General features: G+C 36.7%; 1 protein-coding gene and 1 long non-coding RNA gene across 2 annotated transcripts in view; one reads left to right on the top strand and one right to left on the bottom strand.

Moving 5' to 3' along the window:
- The window catches only part of FRY (FRY microtubule binding protein), a 260,730-nt gene that overhangs the window by 95,311 nt on the left and 139,003 nt on the right, over positions 1-26,416 (bottom strand). Inside the window, exons 20-31 of the mRNA XM_038573337.1 lie at positions 25,172-25,262; positions 22,773-23,032; positions 21,966-22,155; positions 21,166-21,290; positions 18,917-18,974; positions 17,946-18,037; positions 17,410-17,582; positions 15,939-16,099; positions 14,644-14,754; positions 11,188-11,342; positions 2,842-2,941; positions 2,390-2,561 (exon numbers count right to left, since the gene is read on the bottom strand). Of these exons, the coding sequence (XP_038429265.1) occupies positions 2,390-2,561; positions 2,842-2,941; positions 11,188-11,342; positions 14,644-14,754; positions 15,939-16,099; positions 17,410-17,582; positions 17,946-18,037; positions 18,917-18,974; positions 21,166-21,290; positions 21,966-22,155; positions 22,773-23,032; positions 25,172-25,262 (1,688 nt within the window). The remainder of the gene's footprint in view (positions 1-2,389; positions 2,562-2,841; positions 2,942-11,187; positions 11,343-14,643; positions 14,755-15,938; positions 16,100-17,409; positions 17,583-17,945; positions 18,038-18,916; positions 18,975-21,165; positions 21,291-21,965; positions 22,156-22,772; positions 23,033-25,171; positions 25,263-26,416) is intronic.
- LOC119877531 lies at positions 682-26,045 on the top strand. Its single transcript, XR_005378365.1, has 4 exons — positions 682-2,270; positions 2,765-2,833; positions 4,821-4,920; positions 25,114-26,045. It is a non-coding gene; the product is annotated as an uncharacterized LOC119877531 (long non-coding RNA).

A 26,416-nucleotide genomic window follows, 5' to 3' on the forward strand; every position in this document is an offset into this window, starting at 1 on the left:
CACACACACAGAGAGGCAAAGACACAGGCAAAGGGAGAAGCGGGCTCCATGCAGGGAGTCTGACGTGGGACTCGAACCCGGGTCTCCAGGATCACACCCTGGGCTGAAGGTGGCGCTAAACCACTGAGCCACCCAGGCTGCCCTTTTTTTTTTTTTTTTAAGATTTATCTTAATGGTAGAAGGCACAGAGGGAGAGGGAGAGAGAATCTGAAGCAGACTCTCCACTGAGTGCAGAGCCCAATGTGGGGCTTGATCTCATGACCCTAGGATCATGACCTGAACTGAAATCAAGAGCCAGATGCTTAACTGACTGAACCGCCCAGTTGCCCCAGATTTTCAGTTAGGTGTTAAGAAAGACTGGAGTTAGGAAGGAGAGAAGGGCCATTTCTGGCAAAGGGAAGGGCATGCACAGAAGCAAGGACTGACAAAAGGGCCTAGCTTATAAAAGATCAATTGAGGGATCCCTGGGTGGTGCAGCGGTTTAGCGCCTGCCTTTGGCCCAGGGCGCGATCCTGGAGACCCGGGATCGAATCCCACGTCGGGCTCCCGTTGCATGGAGCCTGCTTCTCCCTCTGCCTATGTCTCTGCCTCTCTCTCTCTCTCTGTGTGACTATCATAAAAAAAAAAAAAAAAAAAAAAAAAAAAAAAAGATCAATTGAGGTGAAAGTAGAGGTTCTTTGATGAAATAGCAGAAAGCAAGTTTGGAAGAGGAGTTTTTTGTTTTTGTGTTTGTTTTTGTTTCCTTGTTTGTTTGTTTTTAAATTGGTGAAGGAGTTCCTATTATTTAATGTCACTAAGCCTTCGTATCTCATCTGTAAAATAAGAAGGATGATTATAGTCATGATGGTCATGGTGGTGGTGGTAATTCCATGCCAGAACTAAGGTAATTGCTTGCGTTTATCAGCTTATTTTAATCCTTGCACCCTCTGAGGTAGTTACTACTACAGATTAAGAAATGGAATATAAGAGGTTCCATGACTTGTCCAAGGTCAAACAGCCAGCCAATAGCTGGGCCAGGGATGAATCCAGGATGTTAAGCCCAGAACCTCATTTCTAACCACTACTGATGGGGTTGTAGATATCAAATGATAAATGAAGTATACATAAAGTGCCTAGTATATACCACTCAATGGATGGAAGCTGTTATTATCAGCAGTTATTTTTAGGACAGCTGGGCAGAGCAGTTTGAACAGAGAAGTGCTGTGCATATTTGGTTTTGTGTAGTGGGTGGATTGCAGTGTTGAGGACTGCAGGCAGAGGATGTTGGGACAAGGGTGCATGAGGTGACTTATGAAGATCTGGACTAAGGCCCTGGTAACATAGATGGAAAAAGAGGACCAAGTAGGGAGACGAAAAGCAACCTCTTGGCAAGGTGTTCCTTAGGCAGGAAGTTAGTTGACAAATGTGATTCTTTCAAAGTGGATTTTCACAAAAATTACTCATAAAGACTACTTCTAAAAATGTACTAAAAATTGAAACTCTCAACAACCTATGTATTTAGCAACACACAAGGTACAAAACACCATCGCCATCACCACCAAAAACAACTTGCAGCAATTTCATGAATTAGAAGTTATATCATGCATATTTAATTTATTTGGGAAATTTTACACACATAAGGTATGTAGAAGGATTAGGACTAATCTAAGCATCTTTGCATTTGTCCTGTGTTTATTTTAGATAAAGTTATGCTATTTTAAATAGACACATTTTTTATATTTAAGTATATTCCAGAATTTACTTTTACACATAAATGTAATCAGTCCAAAGCAACTGTGATCTATAAATTTAGCATCAATAATTTTGACTCTAAAATGATCCTAGACTTGGAAAAGGAAGATCCTGGCCTCCCCATTCTCTTTCTACCCTCTTGAAGCCTGTGGGAACTGCTGGTAACAGGACCTAAAATAACAAGTATATCTGGAAGGCTGTGGTCCGAGGCCATTTTCCATTTTTGCTAGCTATAATAGGGGTCTCTGGAACCAGAAGGAACACACAGCTCTTCTTATGATTGAAGAGGTTTATGCTTGAGATGAAACTAAATTTTATTTAGGCAAGAGATACTCTTATGCGTACAAAACAAAACAAAGAACAACACAATGATTCCTAGAGGCAAAAAGAACAAAACCAGAGTAACCTTGGGAGTAACTCTTGCTCATGGAAACAGCTGCATGGTTCATGCCAAATTCTGAAGCAACCTTCCTGTGAAGGCCCTTGGACACAGAACCTACGTGATGCTGTACCCCTCAAGGATTTAAGCTTACTGAAAAGTAAGTAAGTAAAAATGTTGTATTCTTCTCTTGCAAAAAAGTAAAATAAGATAAAATAAAATAAAACAAAGGGAAGACGACTTAGTGCAGAAATGATCACACATGACATTGCATGGTACCTGAAAAGAGTGGGAGGGTGAGCTCGGGGTACATCCTGGCCAGTTCACACGACAGGAGGGCTAGGGACACACTGTAGAGCGGTGGCAATGGGCCGTGTGTTCCGTAGAGAATACTGCCCGGTCTCTGTTCAGCTATTTTCTTTGAGTATACGAAAAGCTTTGCTTCAAGGATCTAGAGAGAGGTAGGAGAGTGAGAAATGATATGAAAGAACATCAGCTAGCTGTCTCAGGAGGATTTATGTTTCATCAAGTTTCGTAGTAACCAAATTAATGAATGCATATTTTAATTAGTATTAAAAGTAAAGCATCAGTTAGTTCCTGTGTTTAGAGAAGATTATGTAACGGTTTTCTCACTCCTCTATCTTCCCACCCAAGGATATACAGGAAGAAGCAACAATCCGAGTATCGACCACCCTTTCTCTGAAGTTTCTGTGTAAGTCAACGGTACGTGCCTGCATGAGCTGCATGGAGATTTCATAAATCTCTCTGTTGGTGTCAGAGGCCTTGAATAGAACAAGGTTTAACAGCGTCACTATGTCGAAAGGATAGTTCCTAAAACAAAAAACAAAAACAAAAACAAAACAAAAACCAAACAGCATAGTTTATGAGACAGCCTGGTTAGTAGTTTTGATAAATCATTACCTCTCAAAATTCTAGATGGTGAACGACCTCAGTCACACTTACTGATGACATTTTCATGCCCATTTGGTCATTGCACTGCACCCCTCATTCTTTTGCTGTTTTTTTTTTTTTTTTTTTTTAGAAGAATAGAAATAGCTCTACTTTCATTTAACACTGAATATTGTTGCACTGGGCTAAATAAGCACACAAAAATCTATCTAATGTAAATAGTTTTTAATGAAAACCAAATAAAAATGGAAATAACAGAAGAAAATATGTCTACATTTTGCAGTAGCTCACTGATTTAATATTTTCATTCAATCCATCTAAATGTAGCAAGCACAAATACACACATACCAGGAACAGTTGCACAGTACTAATGACACTAAGTTAGTAAGGCTGGTCTCTTCCCTTGATAGAGACTTACTGTATAGTTAGGAAAGTAATCTATGCAGTCTAGTTAGGATGAGAGTAGCTACAGCAGGCTACAGAATCCCGATAAGGGACACCTACACCAGACTTGGTGTTAGGGTAGGTTTACAAGGGGGAAAGATGTAAACTGAGATTCGCAGAACCAGAAGTAAACTGAGATTCGCAGAACCAGGAGACATTGGCCAGGCCATGCAAAGGGTAACATGGGGGAGTGTTCTAGGCAGAGACAACTGCTTTTTGAAAGATTACAAGAGTGAAACAGCAAGATTCCTTCTGTAAAAGAAATAATCTCTATGTAGCCGACTGAATGAAAGATGGACTAGGAACAAAAAGGAACAAAAGGAACAAAAGGAACAAAAGATGGGACTAGGGTGATAGGTGGGTTCAGAAGATAACCAGCTTAAGGACTTCATCCTAAAACTTAAGGAGATGAGAGGAGTAAGGGAATGACATCATTTTTGCAGAAGCACTGTGAATGCTCTGTGGAGAAGGGATTTGTGGGGGGTTCAATATTGGGAGCTGTTACAATACTCCAAAGGGGAGCTGATGAGGGTTTGAATTAGGACAGGAATGGTAGAGACAGAAAGGAGGGGATAAGATCTGAAAAACACTAAGGAGATAAAATTGGCAGGATTTGGTAAGTGATTGCATGCATGGGATGGAAGCTGGGGAGAATGGAGCACCGCAAATAGGTTATGTGGCAACTAGGAGTAATCAAATGGAATGTGGAGCTTAAATTCATTTCCTTTTCTTGCTAATAATACTCCTTAAAGATGATTTCTGTTTCTTAACTGTATGTTTTTTCTTATAGTGGAAGAAAGGTCATAAATAGAAAACTTTTGGTGAGATAAACAATTAGGGAATGGTCCATAGTAGTGAGTGACTGCTATTTATTTTGAGGCAAACTTCAGAAAGCAGAAGATGGGTTGCAGGTGGAAAAAAATTGTTTTTGGGCAGCTCGGGTGGCTCAGCAGTTTAGCGCCGCCTTCAGCCCAGGGCCTGATCCTGGCGACCCGGGATCGAGTCCCGCGTTGGGCTCCTTGCATGGAGCCTACTTCTCCCTCTGCCTCTCTCTCTCTCTCTCTCTCTCTCTCTCTCTCTCTCTGTGTCTCATGAATAAATAGATTTTAAAAAAAGAAAAAAAAATTGTTTTCTTGTGGGTTCCTTTTTTGATTCTATAATATAATTACAATTGTCTAACAAGTTCTGTTTTGTTAGAACAATCACCCTTTTAGAAAGGCATAATACTGTTATGAATCTATGTCCATCTTACAGTAAGTTTAATAAGAGACAATAGTTAGCATTGGTTAAATATATAACAAATGATGGTTTTCACTTATTTTTTATATTAATCAAATTTAATTTTTTATCTTACTAGTAATACATGAATACAACTTCTTAAAAAGTAGAGCCAAGCAACACATAGAACCAGAAGATCTATTCTAAAGATGGTGCTGGCAAGTTGGTGCTGGCTGTAGGTAAGTGTATAAATTATGGAAATGCCTACTTCCTTTCTCTCCCTCAACCGTTAGAGGCATCCACCTTTCTCTAAGTATGTATATAAATAAGTACACCTCCCCATTACACAGGACTGTCAATATAAAGGATATTATACTCTCTATGTGTATTATGTGGAGATGCTTTTTCAGTGAATGAGGCTTACCCCCAGTGTTTCTTAACAGCTGCATAGCATTCCATAGTATGGTCATATCATAAATAACCAATCTTGTTGTAGATGCTGTGATGTACTATTTGAATCCCCCTTTCAAGACTGAGGCACTCAATCCTCCAACTAGTGTTGAAGGCTGAGATCTCTGGATGAATCCCTCCCTGGGAATTGCCATCAGCCAAAGAAATTGGCCTAGGTCAAGGTCATGCCTATAGCCAGCAGCAGCCCCTGGGACAGGTTGAGGTCTCTTTTCCTCTGCCCAGTCCTACTTCCTTCCCTGTCCCACAGATATTGATCTCAAAGGCACCCCTAATTAATGTCCAGCACTCAAATCTCCATCCCAGAGTCTGTTTCCTGAGGAATCCAGCTTTTGACCTGCAGTAACAGACATTTAAAGGTTATTTTCATTTCACTGTTACAATGTCTTTCACTGTTGTTGTTTTTTAAAAGATTTTATTATTTGTTTGAGAGATAGAGAGCATGAGTGTGGTGAGGGGCAGAAGGAGAAGCAGACTCCTCACTGAGCAGGGAGCCCAGGGTAGGGCTTGATCCCAGGACTCTAGGGTCATGAAGTGAGCCAAAGGCAGATGCTTTACTGCCTGAGCCACCCAGGCACTTCGTTTTTCACTGTCGTAACACCAAATGTGCAAGTACTTCTTTGGAAGGGATTTCTAGAAGAGGTCATGTAGGGTCAAAGGGCACATTTAAAATTATGGTAGATCTTACCATATTGCCCTCCAAAATGGCTATACTGTGCTCCAAAATGATTACTTTCCTAGAGCTTTTATTTTTAAATGAATAAAAAAGCATGAGGTTGATTTGTCAGATGAGAAATTAGGGAAAGCCTCCTACATGCTAGTGGTAAGGATAATGAAGAAATGATGGATAACATTTATGTTACGCCCTGCCTACGTTGTGCTGGTTACTCTGCCAAGGCTTTTACCCAGATTTGTTATTTTATCTTCACAACAAGCTTAAAGGCTTAGAGATGTTAAGTACTTGCCCAAGTTCATGTAAATAATGGAGCCTAGACTGCATTTTGGGTAAGTCAGACTCTAAAGAATTAACTTATCCACAGTACTATCAGCCTTCAGGAAAGTCCGCAATAGCATATTGCAAAGCCAGTCTAATTTGGAGTTCTAACAAACTGAAGTAGCTGGAACGGACTGGGAAAGTAGAAAGGATGTTCCATGAGCCCCACAGTGGTGGTGATATCTTCTCTATGTTGCTGTCTCTAACATGGAGATTTTTTTGTTGTTGTTGAAATATTTTATTTATTTATTTGAGAGAGAGAGAGACACAGAGAGACCTAAGGCCTAGCCCATAGTAGGCACTCTGTAACACTCTTATTATGTTCATGTTCACACATGAACAGGCAGAGGATCAGAGGGAGTGGGAGAAGAATCCCCACTGAGCAGGGAGCCCGATGTAAGGCTCCATCCCAGGACCCTGAGATCATCACCTGAGCTGAAGGCAGATGCTTAACCTACTGAGCCACTCAGGCACCCCTCTAACATGGGAATTTAACACATATACATTTTTATTTAAAAGAGCACTGACTGGAATTTAAATAAAAACATAAAGAAAGAAAAGCAACATTGGAAAATAATGCTGGACCATTGGGGATTTAAAGGCAGGAAAAAGGAAGATAAAGTCTCCCTCCTATGCAGGACCATGCACTTGACTATGTAATTAGGACATTCAATTAACTGCTTAGGACTGAGCTATGAACTTGACGGAGAACAATACTGAAAGAAATAACAACAGAGATACAGAAAATGAAAGAAATCCAGAGAAGTGAAAAATCAGAAAGATCTCAAATGAGTGAAGGAGTACAAATAAACATCTGTACTTAGATGTTTAAAATAGGCTTAGAAACAAAGTCTTATGCCATCTAGTATTAGATGATCCAACGCAGGCAGTGGAAGGGTAAAACATAAAGACAGCTGTGATCATTCGGAATAAAAATCAAATTGTAAAATAAATAGGAAAGGCAGATACAATTCAGAAAACAAGCAAAAAAAATTTTTTTTGTTTGTTTGTTTTTGTTTTTTTTGTTTGTTTGTTTTTGTTTTTTTGTTAGCCTAGAAGAGAGGAGAGTTTGAAGAATTTGGAAGTAACCACTAGCTCTGGCTTATGTAGAATATGAAATGACAAAGCTCAGGATAACTTTGAGGTCTTCTGGAGAGAAACAGATTTCATTAGTTGACAGAGGGGATTACATCATACTTGCTTCTAATAGCTATTAAATAATAAGAGTGTTACAGAGTGCCTACTATGGGCTAGGCCTTAGGTCAAGAAATTGGATTTATATTTCACAGATATCTTTCATGCTTCGATATACAGATCCATTTTTAAGAGTTTGTTTAGAAATGATGTAATTTATTTACTCATTCCCCTATTAATGGACTTTAGGTTGTTTTTCACTGTTTTAAAATACAACAGTAAACAACTTGCATGCATTTTTGTACATGGTTGCAATTCCTGAGGTTAGCCTGTACCCTATTAAAAGGAAAGATTGGTTTAATTTAATCCTTAATGTAATTGTACTATCGTTCTCATTTTACAGATGAGTAAGTGTTTAGAGTAACTTGCTCAGGAGCACATGGCTTGATTAGAGGAAGAGCTAAATTCAAACTCAAGACTGCACCTTTCCTGAGCCCAGATTCCTAAACTCGATGCTCTCTTGAAATACTCCTGCTGACAGACAAAACCAAATGAGGTTATCAGTATCACCAGCGAGCGAGTGTGATCAGGATTCATGAATCATAAGCTTCCCTTGTCTTCCTTGGTAATAGATAGACGATATTTCCTTACAATAAGTGGGACATATACTTTTAATATATTAGTTTGCTGGACCTGATTTAAATTAGGAAAGATTGATTAAGAAGTTAGCTTAAGGCAAAACAGACACACAAACAGCAATGGCAACAAAAATCACCTCCAAAAATAAACCCAACAAAATTCTTTATAAATTAAAACTCTGATCTTATATATAATTCTAAAACACTTATTAAATATAGTAGTATGTTGAGGGTAAAAGTAAAAACAATGGAACTCTCATGTATTTAATTAAATGTGAAGAGAATTCTGTTAAGCCAGTAATTAGAAATGGCCTACACTTTTAATATAAAGCGAACTATTTACCTTAATTTAGAATGTTGAAAATTCACTTAATCTCTTTCTCAATTTCTTTATCTGTTCTGTACTGATTTATTTTAGAGTTAAGGGGAAGTTAATAAGAATACACACAGAAGTCAAATTGTTATTTGAGTTAATGCTGCCTGACAGGTGAGCTATTTCCTTTTGTCCTAATTTATAGCACTGAGCTACATTTAATAGCGTTTTATAACATACAAATATATTTTATAGAACATTCTTTAAAATTAATATTTCCAGATCTATCATCACTTTCTCTTTTTATCCTCACTTCTATGGGTCCTATTCAAGATCCATGCTGACTTCCAAATCTCTCAATATCACTAGATATATCAGAGTTATAGTTACAGTTTCAGTTTTGACTAGATTCCAGCAAGTTCACAACACACACACACATACACACACACAGGTCTAGAAATAAAAGAAAAAAAAGTATGGAGAGAACTATTTTTACTCATTATCAAGTCTGATTAACACAACAAGTGATACATGAACTATGCAAAAATGGCTAATTTCCTCTTCTAAAACCAAAGGTAGAATATTTAATCAAGAGCGTTTAAAAAAAGTTCAATTTTTTATGTATTTCATAGTCAATTGTAAATGGTTCCTTAATAAACGAGTCTGGTTGTAAACTGTCATATTCCATAAAAATAAATCCAGCATATGCTCATTTCTATTTGAAAAGGAAGAGGTGATTCTTTACTTTACAAGAAAGTTTCTTTCCTTTAGAGTATGCCTTGTAGGAGTTACTGTAAGATAATTTGAGAAAGTTAAAATAATAAGTTTAGGTATGACTTTTCAGGAAAATATTATTTCATAACATAAGGTATTTTGGTGTTTTTAGAAGTAAACTTGTGGAAAACAAAGCAAAGGCAAAAACACCAGAATTGCTTTCAAAAGAAGTACTGAAAACGTAAGTGCAAAGATTATTCAAACAAATCTGGAGGTTTATCTAGACTACTCAGACTGAGGATTTATGGGAGAGAGAGAGCAAATTTAAGCCACAGCTGAAATTTTAAATTCTGAACATGCCCTGTGGTAACAAATGACAGAAGGGTTGGCTACTGTCTTAGTGGACAGGTTGTGGCCATGTCATTGCCTGGCCTGCAGGCAATGGTGAGGGTTGTGAATGTAAGTTGATATGAAGTATTTGTCTAAGAAAGCAGAATTGTTTAGAATGATATCTTAAAAAATCTAAATGTGAGGAGTTTTATGATGTAATATTTTTGTGCCTGGAGATCTTACTGAAATTGAGATTATACAGCTAAATTCATAGACATTTATTTGTGCTCCCTAAGGAAAAATACTTAGACTCATTCAGAGGAATGCAGCACAATATTTTATGAGATGGCCATGCAATAAAATAAATTTGACTAGGATAGTTCATGTCGAGTTCACTGGGAGGAGGGCAGCAAAGAGAAGAAAATTTTATTATTTTAGTTTTTGTCAAAGGGATCTATGGTCCAAGTCATACTCTAAATACATTTTCAAAATCAAAGAGTCATGTAAACATGAATTTATTTTTAAAATGTCAAAATATCTGAAAATAAAAACACTGGAGAGAGGGATTTTTGCAAGAAAAATGCTATATTGGTAATATTCTATAGGTATACTATTATTTCATAATGTTAACGTCATACAATAAAATGATGGCAAACCAGACAGTTTAGATTATATTCATCTGCTGTAACTTTCACAGAGATTAAAGCATGTAATACACATTCAACTATTAGGATTATAGAAAATGTAAACTTTAGAAGTGAAATGTTACCTACTATCTTCAAAAACGAAAGATAAAAATTTTAAAGAGAAACCTCTCTCTTGAAATAGCATGTTCATTTTAGGTTTATTGAAAGTAGAGTTCTTCTAATATTTGGTTCTTATTAATTTAGAACAGAATAGGTTATAATAGGTCCAAATTTAAAGCTAATTCACTTTATTCCCTTCATCCGGTAACTCAAGATAGCTATTTAAAATGTAACATTTAATTAAAAAAGAAAAGAAAATCGATAGTCTATTCGAGTCTTTTCAAAAATTAACTTGAGCTGCCTTCTCTCAGTTTGTAATATATAAGCTCTCTCTTGGGAATAGTGTATGTACTTTGCAGTCTTCATTAACCCTTCATCTTAGCTATGAAATTATTTCAGTGAAATAGTAAGTTATTTCACTTAATAAATTACAGTGCTGAATGACTTCACTGAGCGACTAATTTCCATAACTAGGAAGGGTGGTTTTACAAATATCCATGGAACTCAGGGGGTCACATTTTCTTTCCTTTTCTTCCTTTCTAAAGTTTTGGGCAAGAGAGATATAATATTCTTTCATTCATTCATTCATTCATTCATTTTTTAAGTAGGCTTCATGCCTAGAGGTAAAGCCCAACACGAGGCTTGAACTCACAATCCTGAGTTCTAGACCTGAGCTGAAATCAAGAGTCAGATGCTTAACTGACAGGGCCACCCAGACACCCTCTTTTACTCTCTCTCTCTCTTTTTTAATAGATAGGTGTAACATTCTTAGACCGCTTCCTGAGTTTAGTTTGTTCTCAGGATGGCTAAAGGATTTACAGTTCACACCTGTCACAAACATTTCTAGAAATTCCTTTAAGTCCTTTAATGTACCTTCTTTATCATTTTCAAATCTTGTTCTCCTTTTTCCCTGTGAATTTCCAGGCAAATAAAAAGATGGATGCTGTAACTACAAATCAATCTGCCAGAGAATGAGAAAAATCATTGTAGCTGCAGACTTACAGGGAGTGGTCTATCTGCTGGAGAAATATTGGCCATTTTGTATTTCCTTAGAATTTACTCTGCTCAGATAATTGCAAAAACAGTCAGCCCTCATATTCACATCGTGAAGAACAACCTTCATTGTACTTGCTACTGACTAGTATCTTTCACTTAGCAAGAATTCATACCTGCTTCCACACACAGTTGCTATGGCTTTGAAGCAGCCAGATGCGAGCTGGTAGGAACCTGTGTAACATCGGTCAATCGCCCAATTAAAAAGATTAATTTGGTCTGGATTAAGTTCCAATAGCAAGACGACAACTTCACAGCCAAGCTGATGAACCTGAATACATGGAGAAAAGCAATTATTCATGTTTAATGAAAGGTTATTCCAGGGAAAGATACAAAATCATGCTTGGCCAATATAAACTGGGTAAAATGAAAGTTTTAATTTTTTAAAGATTTTATTTTTAAGTAATCTCTACACCCAGTGTGGGGCTCCAACTCATAAACCCCAAGATCAAGTTACATGCTCTACTGACTGAGTCAGCCAGGTGTCCCTTCATCTTAATTTTTATTCCATGTAGTCTTTCTTAAGAGGATGCAAAGTTGCAACTGAAAATTGAAATGTATGCCTAAACTAAATTGGACTCTGTGTAAATCTGTCATATACGGTTCGCTTATTCTTGATTTTTAATTCTGAAAAGGTAACAAAGACTTTGTTGGCAGTGTTTTCTTATTGCATTTAAAATATTTTTGAACAGGGATCCCTGGGTGGCGCAGTGGTTTAGCGCCTGCCTTTGGCCCAGGGCGCGATCCTGGAGACCCGGGATCGAATCCCACATCGGGCTCCCGGTGCATGGAGCCTCCTTCTCCCTCTGCCTATGTCTCTGCCTCTCTCTCTCTCTCTCTCTCTCTCTCTCTCTCTGTGATGACTATCATAAATAAATAAAAATTTAAAAAAATATTTTTGAACAATATGTGTATTTTGTTAAAAATTAAATATGCACAAGGATGGTCTTTATTTATGCAAGTCTTTGAGGAAAAAAAATCAGAATATGTTTATGCAACTTGATTACTAAGCTTAGCTGGTAATGTTTTAAAAAGAAATGTAGTATCAATAAATCCTTCTTGATAAGAGACTCTCATATGAAATGATCATCATACTAGATAGAATTAATAGGATCCTTTACTGACATTTCCTGAAGCTACTGTCAAATACTGGATGGTCACATTTGTCCAGGAGAAGCCTAGTGCCTGGAGGCCATATTCCCTTCAGGGAGTTAACATCTTCCTGTCTCCTCTTTCCTTCTTTTGCCAGGTGCAACCAGGTGGAGAAGGAAAGATTCTGGCTCTTTTTTTTTCTTAATTAATTAATTAATTTTTGCTACAGGGTATGGGCTAAGATAGAAGCAATATTCTAGTTGGATGGTCAAACATCATCAGCCTAGTTCCCCATAGGCTTAAGTAATTATCAGCAGATAAAAGCTAATGATACTATTACAAAGTACTTAAAAATAACATTTCATTAAAAAGTTAGTTCTGACTTGAAAGAAAATCAGCAAGTTTTTATTTAGCTTTAGAAACTTTATATTGAAGTGTAAGATACATAGTATACAATTCACAAGTGATGAGTTACTATAACTGAACACACCAGTGTGAACATCAGATTACCAGTACCACTGCAGCCAGCCTTATGTACTGTCCTATCACTTGTCTCTCTCTCCTTTTCAAAAGGAACCATTATCCTGACTTCCACCACCATTGGTTAGTTTGGGCTGTTTTAAAACTCTATGCAATGGCATCATATAGCATATAATTTTGTGTCTGTTATCTTTCATACAACTCATATTTGACAGTCATCTATGTTCATTCAGTTTCTCTGTTGCATTCCAATAAATGATTATTTCACAATGTATTCATTCTATACTGAGGAACATCTGGGTTGTTCCCAGCTTTTGACTTCGTAACACTGCTTTGAACAATTTTGTATGTGTCTGACGTTGTACATACTGGACATATGTTTTATGAAATATATATCTGAGTATGATGCAATTAGTTTTCCAAGGTAATTATTCTGATTTCTACCCTCTGTAGCTTTGTGTGAGAATTCCTATTGCTCTATTTCTCACTGACATTGTTCATCTTTTTAATAATAATAAAATTGATGCAATTTGTTCCTTAAATGTTAAATTCATCAGTAAAGACATCTGGTCCTAAAGTTTTCCTTGTAGGAAGATTTAATTACAGATAAAATTTCTTTATCACTTAGATGACTATTCAGACTTTCTTTTCTTCTTGGGCTGTGTTTTTCTAGGAATCTGTCCATTTATCTAAATTTTCAGGTTTACTGACACTAACATGTTCATATGTTTTTTTTATTTTTAATAGCTACCATTTGTAGGGATGTCCCCTTTATATTTCTGATGTTGGTGACATATGTCTTCTCTTTCTTGATCAGACTTGCCATGACTTAATTTAATTACTAATTAACAAATTTAACTTTTGGCTTAAATGATCATCTTTATTAATTTTTTCTCTTTCATCTCCATAATCCCCTTCATTATTTTTTTTTCAGTTTGATATGCTATTCTTTTTATAGCTTCTTGAGATGGACACTTAGGTCATTAATGATCAACCTTTTTTTCCCCAGTATTTCCTCATAATTATCACTATAATTTGTATAAAAATGTATTTTCAAGTCTAATCCTATTCATATCCTCTCCCATTTGCTTCAATTGAATCCTTCATATATGTGGGCAGTTACAGAACAATATCCACTTCTAACCTAAATTTAATACCATTTTTTAGAAATATGATCAGTAATGGCAAGTACCTTTCATGTGTTAAATTTTCATTGCCTAGAAATCTCAAAATTGGCTTTCTACAATAGTCCTAAAATGGAAGACCTAAAGAAGTCTTAGTGTTTATTGAATTAATGTACCAATTATGTGAATACCAAAAAAAAAAAAAAAAAATCAACTTTTTTTTTTCTAGTATATATACTTAAGGCTATACATTTCATTCTAAGACTTTATTTGCAGCCCACCAGGTTAGTATATAGTATTTTTGTTATTCTTCAGGTGAAAATAATTTTCAGTTTCTATTGCTACTTGTTCTTTGACTCACTAGTTATCTAGAAGAGCATTTCTTAATTATCTTATTATTGATTATTAGCTTATTGTCCTTGTGATTAGAGAAAATAGTCTGTATCATTTCAATCCTATGACCTTTGTGGAGACTTGCTTTCAGGCTGGTTAGTGGTCAACTTTGTGAATAGGTTGTGTTTTTTATCTTGATGTACCAGTGTAAGATGGGCAACACAAAACCTATACTTCTGTGGCTGATGTGTGAAGATTATGTTGTGAACAATGCTTGGGCACCTTAGTAACCCGATCAAGGCAGAACACCCTAGACATTTAAAAACAATGTATTTGGGATCCCTGGGTGGTGCAGCGGTTTAGCGCCTGCCTTTGGCCCAGGGCGTGATCCTGGAGACCCGGGATCGAATCCCACGTCGGGCTCCCGGTGCGTGGAGCCTTCTTCTCCCTCTGCCTGTGTCTCTGCCTCTCTTTCTCTCTGTGTGACTATCATAAATAAATAAAAAAAAATTTAAAAACAACGTATTTTTGGCTAGTACTTACTCGTAAATCTTGACAAGCCAGAATGTTGTCAAGCCACTTATACAGGTAGCCATCTGGAGAAAGGCCCACATTGTCAAACACGGGGCCACAGCACAGTACTGCTGACATTGCCTGATAACAAAACAACCAAACATATGAATGAAACCTGTAATGATCTAATAACATTCAACTGACTTCCTGAAACACAAGTACCAGATTTATAAATGATGAGGATCTACTAAAGCAGTTTTTTCACAAGATTTTAAAGTATTCCTTATTAGATTCAAGAAGAAGGATGATTCTGAATTCTGGATTTTTAAAGAAGAATTAAAAACCATAAAAATTTAACTCCATGGACATAAAATTTTATGATTATAACAAATCTTTGTGATGAAAGAGTAAGATACAACAAAATTAACATTTCACAGGACTTAAAATTTACCTTCAGTGAATTCAATGAATAACTTCTGCTTGTCAGGTAAATATAGCTTTTCAAATTTTGCTTTGATGATAAATATTTGACTAATGTACTAAATTGACAAACCATGGAAAATATGGAAATAGATAATTATGATTCTTAGTCAAAGAAAAAAATTAAGAATATAGACCTTTATTACTTGGAGGAAGAGAGGAAGGGAATGTAAGAGAAGGGGTGATCTTGATTAACTTTGTAATTAGTAGGTCAAAATGACTATGAGGGCCATGGTTTAAATCAGCTCCATTGAAGCAAAGTCATCTAGAGAGTCAGTAAACTTCCAGTATATACGACAGAGCTGATACACAGTTTTTTCAAGGTAATGAGGCTATAAGGAATCATGCTTGTGAAAAATTTGAACAGTCCTAGTAGTGTGGAAATTTATTTTTGGGAGTCTTCTAAAATAGGAGCCTAAAAAGAGAATGTGGCTCTTGCTAGGCTCTGCACTTGAGGTAACATACATATCTTTCAGGTTGTAAGTTAACTGACAAGGCAGTTACTTACAGGGTAAATAAGTAGAATCGTGTGGTTCTCATGCACTCAATAAAAGTAAGAGCTTGGAAAAGTTTTGTATTTTGAAACAGAGAGCCCAACTGGAATATTTACATATTTATACATAGCCATCTATCTATGTTGATGTGTGTATGTTTTAGAATTTAAAAAATCAGCTTATGTATTTATAGGTGAGTGTGTTTGTTGCATATGCAGGTATATTTTATCATATCATATTAGTTACTTTAACTTTATTTAAGGCAAGGTTGTCAGCTTAAGGAAAGGTTGTTAATTTAAGGAGAGACCATTGGTCTGACAAAAGTCATTCCCTGAGACAAAGATGCCCTACCTTTAATGCACAATACTGGTATCTTGTAATCTGATGATTTCTATCACTGTAGCGATCCAGAGGAGTAAACATAATGCTGAAAGGGCCTGCCCACTGGCTAAATAAGATGAAAAGATGATGCCTCAAGCTCTGCTGGGGAAACAGAAATCTTCGGTGGTGAACTAGAGAGAAAAACACAGAGTTAAGAGTCTACTAGACTGAAAAGTATAGTGAATACAGTTTATGTCACTATTATATGTGATTCATACATTTTGAAGAAAGGAGTAATTTTATTTCCTAACTCAAGTTTTCTTTAGGTAATGAAACAAGTATTTAAGAAGTCAAGCCTAATTTTCTCTTTAAGTGTATAGTCCTCTCCTCATGCTGCAATCAATGGCACCTTGTCCAGAGTGGGAAGCAGAGAGAAAAAGTGGACTCACAGATACTGCTTTCTAATCAGTGTCTAGGAAAACTGCAACACCTCCCACGCAACTGCTGCTCACATAGCAAACGTTCTCTCAAATGCTGCTATCCGTCTTTAGAAGTACTGTGAAATATAATGTATAGACTTCTATTCTAAGCAAACATACTTTAACTGAAGAAGTCAACTCAAATCCTAACTTAGGGTCATCCAAGAGGAGGAGGATTGGAAAGAAGAAGGTTTTGCAACACAGAAATAATGAAAAAGTAGAACCAGTTGCATTGTGGCCTTTTGTAATTGTGTCAACACTTTTAATTACAGTAATTAATTTTTACACCAAACTGGTCAGCTATTTTTATTCTTTATGCTTTTATTAGATGAAAGGGTTTCATACCCATTTGCGCTATGAAAAAAACCCAACTCTCAAGAATATAATTTACTGAGCTGAATATAATTCTATAGAATGTGTTGCTTTGGATAGTCAAAAGGAGGACTACTGTGGGGTTGGATCACATGTTCACAGATGAGCACAATGAGAAGGAAGAAATGAATCATCTGTGAATGCTCCCCCTGAATTACTTCCTTCCTACAGAAATTGCATAGATTTATTTTCAGATGGGAACCCAAACAAAGAATAGAAATAATGGGATAGGGGCACCTGGGTGGCCCAGTTGGTTAAGTGTCATGAGTGTCAGCTCAGGTCATGATCTCAGGGTCCTGGGATCCAGCCCCATATCAGACACCCTGCTCAGCAGGGAGCCTGTTTCTCCTCTGCCTCCCTGCTCATGTTCTCTTTCTTTCACTATCTCTCTCTCAAATAAAGTCTTAAAAAAAATAATGGAATAAGCACAAAGCCAAATTTAATTCCTATTGTTCCCTTTCCAACTCTGCGCTGAATAACCACAATCTGTTCTCATGTCTATCCCCAAGTATTTCAAAATAAATGAACAATCCCATCCCAGACCCCATCCTGTATAGAGGCCAGCAGGATGAAGGAGGAAAGCACAGCAATGAGGAACACAAAAGGTTTTTCAAGCAAGGAAGGTACTTTGAAATGACGCATCACTGTACCTGGAACGCACTGAATCAAGTTAGCGACCATTGCACTAAAATGTGCCCGGATATCTTTAAGAATTTCTACTTCTTTGTCGTTTTCAGCTTCTAGAAGCATACGGGTCAGGTCCACATATTCTAAGAACAAAGCTCCAAGAGCTAAAGTATCCCGTTCTAAAGCTCCATTTGTGCTGGAATAATTAAAAAAAAAAAAAAAAAAAGAAAAAAGAAAAGAAAAGAAAGAGATTAAGCTTTTTAGATGGTTAGTCTTCATGTCAAAGGAGTACATGCTTCATGGAAAATAAGATTCATTGTCAGAATTCATGTGCTAACTTTGTTCTTGACCCATGGGCAGTATAAATAGAATATAAAAAAAAAACACCAAGAAGAAGCCTTTTTTGACTTTCCTGAGTAAAGTTAAAGGTAACATATTGAAAAAGATGTAAAAGTAAGAAAGCAAGCAAGCAAGCAAGGAAGAAAAAATACAGGGAGAAAGAGAGACAAAAGGGACAATTTGGTGAGGAGAGATGAACTCATTAGAATTTTCATCCTACCTGTCACTTATGACACCCGCATCAGCCAAAAGCTCAAAAATTCGAAGTAGTTGTAGCCTTAACAAGTCCCGTCGTTCTCGGCGTTTTTTGTTCTGTGTGGAAAGAGGTAACACCACTTATGCATGTGGGCAAAACAATATTAACTTTGCTTTCGGGAAACTGTATGAAAGAAAAGCATCATCTAGCTATTTTCAATTCCCTAAATGTAAAAGACAAAAGCCATTTTTCCTTCTTCCAAATCCTTAGAGAAAATTCTTGCTATTACAGGCTATAAAGGAAACAGATCCTAAGTAGGTCAGTAAATATTTACAAGGTGGCAATATGGAGAACTAACTAAACGGCCTCATTTCCTAGGTGCTCCTGGCATCTACTGAAAGACAAAGTCCCTGAAATAGCAGGAAGGGATAGTGGACATGAAGAATACCACCAGTTCTGGTCTTGCAAGTCACACTGCTAAAATTCTGCTACTTCTTGCAGCTTATCTGCTATATGGAAAGCTTCTTTTTCCATCTTATTCTTTATTTTTGTATCCTGCTACATCATAAGTTTGTCCTTTTCAGAGTTCACTTCAGGGAAGATAATGTTGAGGAAAATTCTTCCTATGCTAGATGAAACAAATACTATTCATGACCATCCAACTCCTTGTAAAAAAATAAGCAAATAAGCTAAAAACCAAAATTCAATCAACTCAAACCTCCTGCAAAAGAATGTAATATTTTTACATACATATGACTATTGAGGTTGTTTTGCCTTCATGAGTTTGGAACAAAATCTTTAAAAAAGGAACCATATTACTCTAAATAAATGCTGAACAATAATAAAAATAACAAAAGTTAAAATATTAAGATTCACTGTTAAAAGCATGTTGGCTGTTTGTATATTTTTTTTAGGGGAAACCATTAAGTGTAATCTAAATTTATACCATTGTCCAAATAAACTGAGGCATTAAGTATTTAAATTAAAGATCTTACCTCTGGTCTTCGTTCCAGAGCTTCTTTCATTAATGGATGAAGTTCTTCTACCAATTCTCTATGGAGGAAAAAGGTCAGCATTTAAAATTCCTTATTACTGACACCGAGTTTGTTACCAAATACATCCATTCAATCCTAAATCATGTGCTTTTCTCCCTTTGCTTTTGACTTCAAAATCTGCCCTGGCCTTTCTGTGTCTCAGTCACATGGTGAGATGGAACTAGGTATTGCCCTATGCTTTGTATTATTGGTTCTCATCCCAGTGTTACGTACATAATTTTGGTTCAATACATATTTGTTGACTTGATTTTGATTTCCTGTTCTGGAGACCTCTACGGCAAAAAACCCTCTCTAAACAGTTAAACAATATTTTGCAAGTGATTATTAAAATCAAAACACTTTACTACAGGCAGTGGGGATGGAGATAAACAAAATGGAGTCCCTCACGGATGACATTTTCAGTGTAATTAGAGCAAAAGAGACCATGCAATTGCCATGGCATTACTTTTGGGATCTGTGCTCCGTGAACTAATAGTTGATCTTACAATGAAGTCTTTTTGGAGGTTCAAAAATAAAACCTTTATTTAAACTATGTGATAAATGCAAATTATAGCAAGTATTACAATAATAAGGTTTTCATCAAAATCTTTTCTCGTGAAGTAAAAACAAAAGTTTGATCATCAGTCCATCCATCCATCCATCCATTTATCTATCTTTCACCTGTCCCCATTATCTCTAGTTCTCAGCTTTATATCTGCTAATTTAGTTATATGCCTTCTTTGGGAAATATTTTAGGAAGTTCTATGTCAAGAAGACAAAATTATGAACTCTAGCCTGCTGCTAGGTATTCAGTCTACAGCCTACTTTATGCCTGAACACCTTGCAATATTCTGACAGGATGCTTTGTACTATTAGACATCATCCTTCCAGGGAAATACAAAGTTAGGAAGGTAAATTTCATGGCATCCTGTGCTGGGACAGAAAACTTGCATTCCATTTCAGATTTCTCTAACACAGATACTAGAGTTTCTTCATCAAAGGAATGGAAATAATATTAATGATCTCCTCCAAAAACAACCATTTACTGAATATTTACTAAATCTATTTTTACATTTAATCCTCTCAGGAAATCTGTAAGAGAGATTCTATAATTATAACAGTTTTCATTTTTTGATTAGATACACTTTATTTGTATTTATTATAACAATTTTACAGGCAAAGGAACTGATACCCAGAGACCTTAAGCTTTCCAGACCCACATGGCTAGAAAATAATATAGTCTTACCCTCCCCTAGGAATATTGAGAGGATGAGATGTACAAGAGCTTTTGTCCTTGGGAAAGAATGTTAGGTAATTCCAGGAATTGTTTTTCTTATCTTCCTGTAGTATATCTATATGATTCATTGTCTTAACTAGTTAAGCAATAAGTAGTAAAACACTGGTTAACTGGGACTCAAGTATCAGAACTCACAATTACTTTTTATAAAAATAAAATCTGACTCTACACATGAATAATGCAGCAGATTATTTCTCAATGGCCTCTAAAATGTCTCATTAATCTTTCTTTTTTGACTAGGGTTTCTCACAGATACTTGGAGCCTTCCCTTTTCTATCTACATAAAAAACGTCAGGATTTTACTTTAGCTTATAGGCTTTCATCGCTTAGCTGAAGTCATCAGAGGCAGTCCAAACTAACACTTTATGATGGCTCTTTCAAAAGGCTTTGACACTGCCTCAGATGGAATGGTTATTTGATTAAAGGCGTGAAATGAGTAAGGAATACAGAAAGTGAGATACGATGGTTCTATGAGGGAAGATAAAGCACCTTCTAAAAAGATTGGCCAGTGTAACAGAAGACTCTTGAAAGAGTTCTTTCAATGCTTAGCCTTTGAGAGCCTGTTGCACAAATGGCTGATGAGCAGACCTCATTGTTTTGACAGTGAAGTGTCTGAACAGTTTGGCTAACTAGCGATGGATGCTGAATTATCTTCATTGATACTTCTCTAAAATAAAATAAGCTTGCACACGAGATAAAATCTGAGACATAAAATCAAAGGGGAAAACCAAGGCAATTGCGAGGAATGCTTGCTCCATGCAGGTCACACACAATGCGGTCACAAAGGAAATGGCGTGAAACCTATTAACTCCTCAGGCACATGCCCACATGCAAACTCAAACTCGAGTTAAAGATAGGAACTATGAAAGCAGCAGCAGAATGAATTTAGAAGAACTCATTGAGACTACTGTACCTGAAAACAAGGGAATTTGTTCTTCCAAATCCTAAAACTAAGGACTCTGTGATCTCAATGCCCTCTAGTCTCATCAAAGGCACCAACTGCTTTAACAGAACTCCCACCGATGGGGTGCCTATGGCCTGAAACAAGTTGATTAAAAGTGAAAAAGAGGTAACATGATAACTGATGCTTCCTTTAATCAAATGATGATTCCATTATAACAGTTTCAAAGTACCAAACCACATCCCAAAGCACTGCCATCATTTCAGAAAGAAAAAAAAAACAACAAAAAAAAAACAGACAGACATAAATTTTAAAACAGCACAATGAATGTAATTTTTTACCCAGAACCAAAAAATTCTAAAGAATATTTTTTATTGTAACAGTTTTCTTTAAAAACAAAAACAATTATGTCTACAAAACCATTCTTTTTTTTTTTTTTTTTTTTTTTTTACAAAACCATTCTTAACAAGATCATTTAATCAAAGCATGGTTTAAAGGCAAATGCTTGGTGAGGAGTGAGCGAAATGTGGTATGTAGAGCAGAAATCAAACCTCAGGGTCCTAATAAATAGAAGTCCCTCTATCATCTCAAGTAAGTTTCTTAACTTCTCTTTATCTTCAGTTCTCCACGTGTCAGGGAGGAATAATAAATTATGCACAGCAACACTCAATGGAATTTAGAAATGTGTAGGATGAAAATCTGATCCCATATACTCCAGATGGCAGGCACAGTGCCATGTGCACTGTGAACTCTAGACAAACAAGCTAAAAAAAAACCTTACAGAATAATTCTTCTGAAGCATGTCACGTCACCTTGTTATCGTAGCTCACTGTACCATCAGGTGTGGTCGCCATTATTTCTGGAGTGGAAGCTCTTAAGTGTCCCGGGCTCATAATGCTGGGTTTTGCAACTCCAAAACAAAGAATAAGGTAATTTCTCCATAATGTAACATAATTGTCTCCGCTGCTGGCAGTGCTGGTTTTCTTGGCATTGATTGGGCTACTAGAAATACAGAGTTGAAAACAAGAGTGGAAGTAAGTGCTGGACTTTAAATATCATGTATTAAAATAAGATCCTAGGAAGTGCTCAGATAGAGTTGAACAATTGTCTGCCAAGGGTTGCCTATGCTGTTAAGAACCGTTTGGACAGGAATGCCTCAACTACATGGGAAGTTGAATATAATTTTAAGACTATTTTCACCAGTAATGGTCTGACATTCTATACTCAATCATCTGTATTATTATTATAATTATTTTTAAGGTTTTATTTATTTATTTCTGAGAGACAAAGAGAGATGGGCTGAGACACAGGCAGAGAGAGAAGCAGGCTCCCTGAGGGGAGTCCGATGTGGGACTTGATCCCAGGATCCAGGGATCATGACCTGAGCTGAAGGCAGACGCTCAACCACTGAGCCACCCAGGCATCCAGGATTATTAATTAAAAACAAAAAACAAACTAGCTCTAGATAAGAACTTTTGACCTGTTTTCACTCAATGTTCAGATTTCTGTATTAGGAAATACAAAGACTAGAGAGGATTATAATATGCCCATCTTTTAGATAAAATGAAAATGTAAGAGGGCAAATGATAAACAAAACAGAGGAAGACAGTTTCCCTTACTTGGGGTCTACCAGGGGCATGATAGACTGGAGCCGAGTGAAGGCGTATGGCCAGGCGTAGCTGAGGGCTGTGGGGCAGTGTTTGGGTAAGTTCTCCTGCCGCAGGAAACTGAAGAGGCAGAGGACCCAGGGGTCTTTGACAGACTGAGCGAAGATCCAGACATGGGAAGGACTCTTTACGTCGTAATGGCTATTGACCAGGACTGCGTTCCACTCCACCAACCACTGCAGATCCACACTGTGGGTCAGTGGTAATGTTGCCTGCAGGTGCAAAAAGTAGGCAATGAATTGATGATGAACTGCAAATTACACATCCGCATCATGGCTCAGCCTAAATGCCCCTTTGTCCATACTGCTTTTTTCGACCACCTCTGCAATGGGCAAAAGCTTTGAATCTGAAACACCCCTCCCACACCTACCACATAGGACGTTGGTTTGTAGCCACTGTTGTTTCCTATGCTAGACTGCAAGTAGCTGAAGTACAGAGTTTAAGGACATGCATCATATTTCATTAATGACACATAGCACTGTGCATTAGTACACCAAAGCTGCTCCTTAAATAGTTGTCAAAAAATATATGGTCTTAATTAAATTAAAACCGACCCTGGATTTGCCATTTAAAATTCTTAAAAGCTATTAACTTCTGAGATTCATAAATGTGTTTTTATTCCTGTAATTAGCATCCTGAGCTTTTTAAAGCCATAATCCTGTTTGCTTTTACCTGGACTAGAATACATTCCCTTTGACTTAGGGAGATGTCAAAATGCAATCCCTTTCATGAAGGGCATTTCACTGATGATTTTTGAGGTAAGAGACCTACTTGTTCTTGTCCTGTGATATCAAGCCAAAACAAAAATACATACTAAAACTTTTTTGATCTATAACTCCCATAAGTTTGTATGTGTCATTGTCTTTTAAGTCCAGAATATCAAAGTTTAGGGAAGGTCAAGTTTCAAATAATCTAGCAGTTGTGCCAGGAGAGACAATTGCTTTTATGACAGTCAGGCAGTTAAAACCATCCATTTTATCTGTTGGGTCTCCAGATTCCTGTGAGTAAATGTGCATCACTAGTGATCACAATGGTTAATGGGTATAAGGGGGCACAGCTGGAGCTTCAGAGCCAGAGAGGAGATTCCAACACAGCCTCCATCCAAAGCTCATGATCTGAGAAGAGCACAGACCATCCCAGAGTTTCTGTCTGGGAGATGTTAATTTATGGCTTGGGAATTATAATGCTAATATCACCTAATCTTTAGATGAATTGTGTGAGATGAGGAATGTAGAAACACCTGGCACAAAGCAGGCACATTCCACTTCTCCCTTTCCTTTGTATATTCTTAAGTACAGCATTGCTGATCTAGTTACCCTGGGCTCAAGATTTTGATTCTGATAAACAGACCAAAATCACATGAATATAACCTGCAGGCAACTAAGATCTGTATACTAAACAATTTAACTAGACTTCCATGCCATGTGAAAGCAAACTGAAGTTCTAAAAGAAGTAGGACTAGGCAATATCACTATGAAAGTCTGCATTGCCTGGCTTAGCAGTTTGAGAAATGATCATCATTACTACGATCATAAGCAAGAACAAGGCCACTAAAGGTAGGAATCTGTGCTCAGTCTCAGAGAAAGACCACAAAAAAGCTTTGTCTTCTTTTATAGCTATTTGTCAGATATGTTGATATTCATTTATAGTTATTTGACAAGAATATACAAAGGGCAACAGCAATGTGGGTACTGCAAACGTACACTGCCTCTTTTTAGCTAGTGAGCTGAAATTAACCCAGGTCCCCTTACTGCACTATACCGATTTTTTAGAAAATCAGATAATTAATATCAGTTTCAATTTCTCTTCTGTTTGTTCAGGAAATTGAAAGTTGCCAAGATGCTCTCTAAAAAGGGAGAAATGTATTTGTATGGCACATAAAGGTGTCCTAGGTTCAGACTCCAACTAGGATCAAACCCAGGCCCTAAACTTGTCTGTGTGACTATGGTCCTGCCCCTTAATATTTTTGAGTTTCAGTATTTAAGAGGGTCAAAAAAAATGTGAAAGCACACTGTAAACTGTAAAGCACCATGTATAAGTTACATAATGATGTCAGGCATGATAAATAATTAATTTTCTTAAAGAATCCTGAGCAATTCTTCTTGAAATTGTAGTTTGCAAAATATTATCTATATTTCTAAGGCTCAAATTTTGTTTGAACTTTATCTGAATGTTTTCTAAGCTATTATATGAAAAGCTTGTCTTGTTTTCACAAGCACTGTTGTGTCAGTTTATGAATCAGACGTGAACCCCCGAGAATTCTTCCACATAGCTTTTTTTGTCTCTTTTTCAGACAGGTTCAGAGCTTACACTGAAGAACAATTGGGAATCAGGATCAAATGTGTACTTACCGAATCTGAAACTGCTACATGAATGAAACTTTCAAGAATGGAAGAACTTAGCTGATCCATGACATCAATCATAGGCCTGTCATCATCCTGTACAAAGGGTGGGCAGTTACTCTCCATGGGGAAATGAATCCTTCCCACCCACCCAATTGCCCTTGTTCAGTACATGAAGCAGAATAGCTTGCAAGATAGTGATAAGGGTTTTCTCACAGAAAAGTGAGTGCCGAGATGGTGAATGGCAGTAGATAAAATTCCCTGTGATTCTGAGTTTAGTCTTTCAATTTTCAGTGGAAGATGGTTAGAGCTCCAATTTCATATTGTATTGAAAAAACATGGACTTGAATTTCAAAAAGTTGCACACGTATAGCAGGATTTAAACACCAGTGCCATACATCATCCATTGGAGTGTTCATGTTGTCATAAATTTTAAGGAATGGAAACACCACAAGAATATGGCTTGCCAGACCACAAAATGGTACTAACTTAAGTCACTGGTCTGCTACAATAAGTGATAAATTGTTGACTGTGATTGAATTTTAGTTTCAAAGAAAATGCACTGGAGACTGACAGTTGGTACCTGTGTATTCTGTGGTATACTGTTGTGTGTAGCTATTTGGTAAAAGAAGTAAATTTCCATCTACAGAATAAATAAGCCACAGGGATGCAGCTTGGTGACTTTCAGTGATAATAACATACTGCATATTTTAAAGGTGCTAAGAGAGTAGATCTTAGAAGTTTTCATTACAAGAAAATAGTTCTATAACTCTGTATGGTGATGGGTGTTAATTAGACTTATGGTGGGGATCATTTCACAGTGTAAACAACTATAGACTTATTATGTCATACCCTGAAACTAATATAATGTTGTATGTAAGTGATACCTCAATAAAAAAATTATACAAAAACAAAGTTGTGGTTGGTGGAAGAGAGCAACATAGGAAAAATGTTCTTAACACAATCTTAGTAATTATTATCATTCCTATCATAGAGACTTAATGGAAGTTTGTCAAAATACAGCATGTCTTAGACATCCATTTACCAGATACTACAGATGTCCTAAAATATATTACAAAGCTACCTGAAGAAAAGTGAACAGAAAAGGACTGTGATGAATTAGAAAATATTTGATAAAGACGATGACCATTTTGTGGAACAGAAAACCAAGTTCAGTGATTTAAAACAGGAACATGGAAAGTAGGATTTTTCTAAAGAAGTACGTGACATAAAGAACTGGTCCTTCTTTCATCA

The sequence above is a fragment of the Canis lupus genome, chromosome 25, assembly GCF_011100685.1.
Source record: "Canis lupus familiaris isolate Mischka breed German Shepherd chromosome 25, alternate assembly UU_Cfam_GSD_1.0, whole genome shotgun sequence".
Classification (NCBI taxonomy): Eukaryota; Metazoa; Chordata; class Mammalia; order Carnivora; family Canidae; genus Canis; species Canis lupus.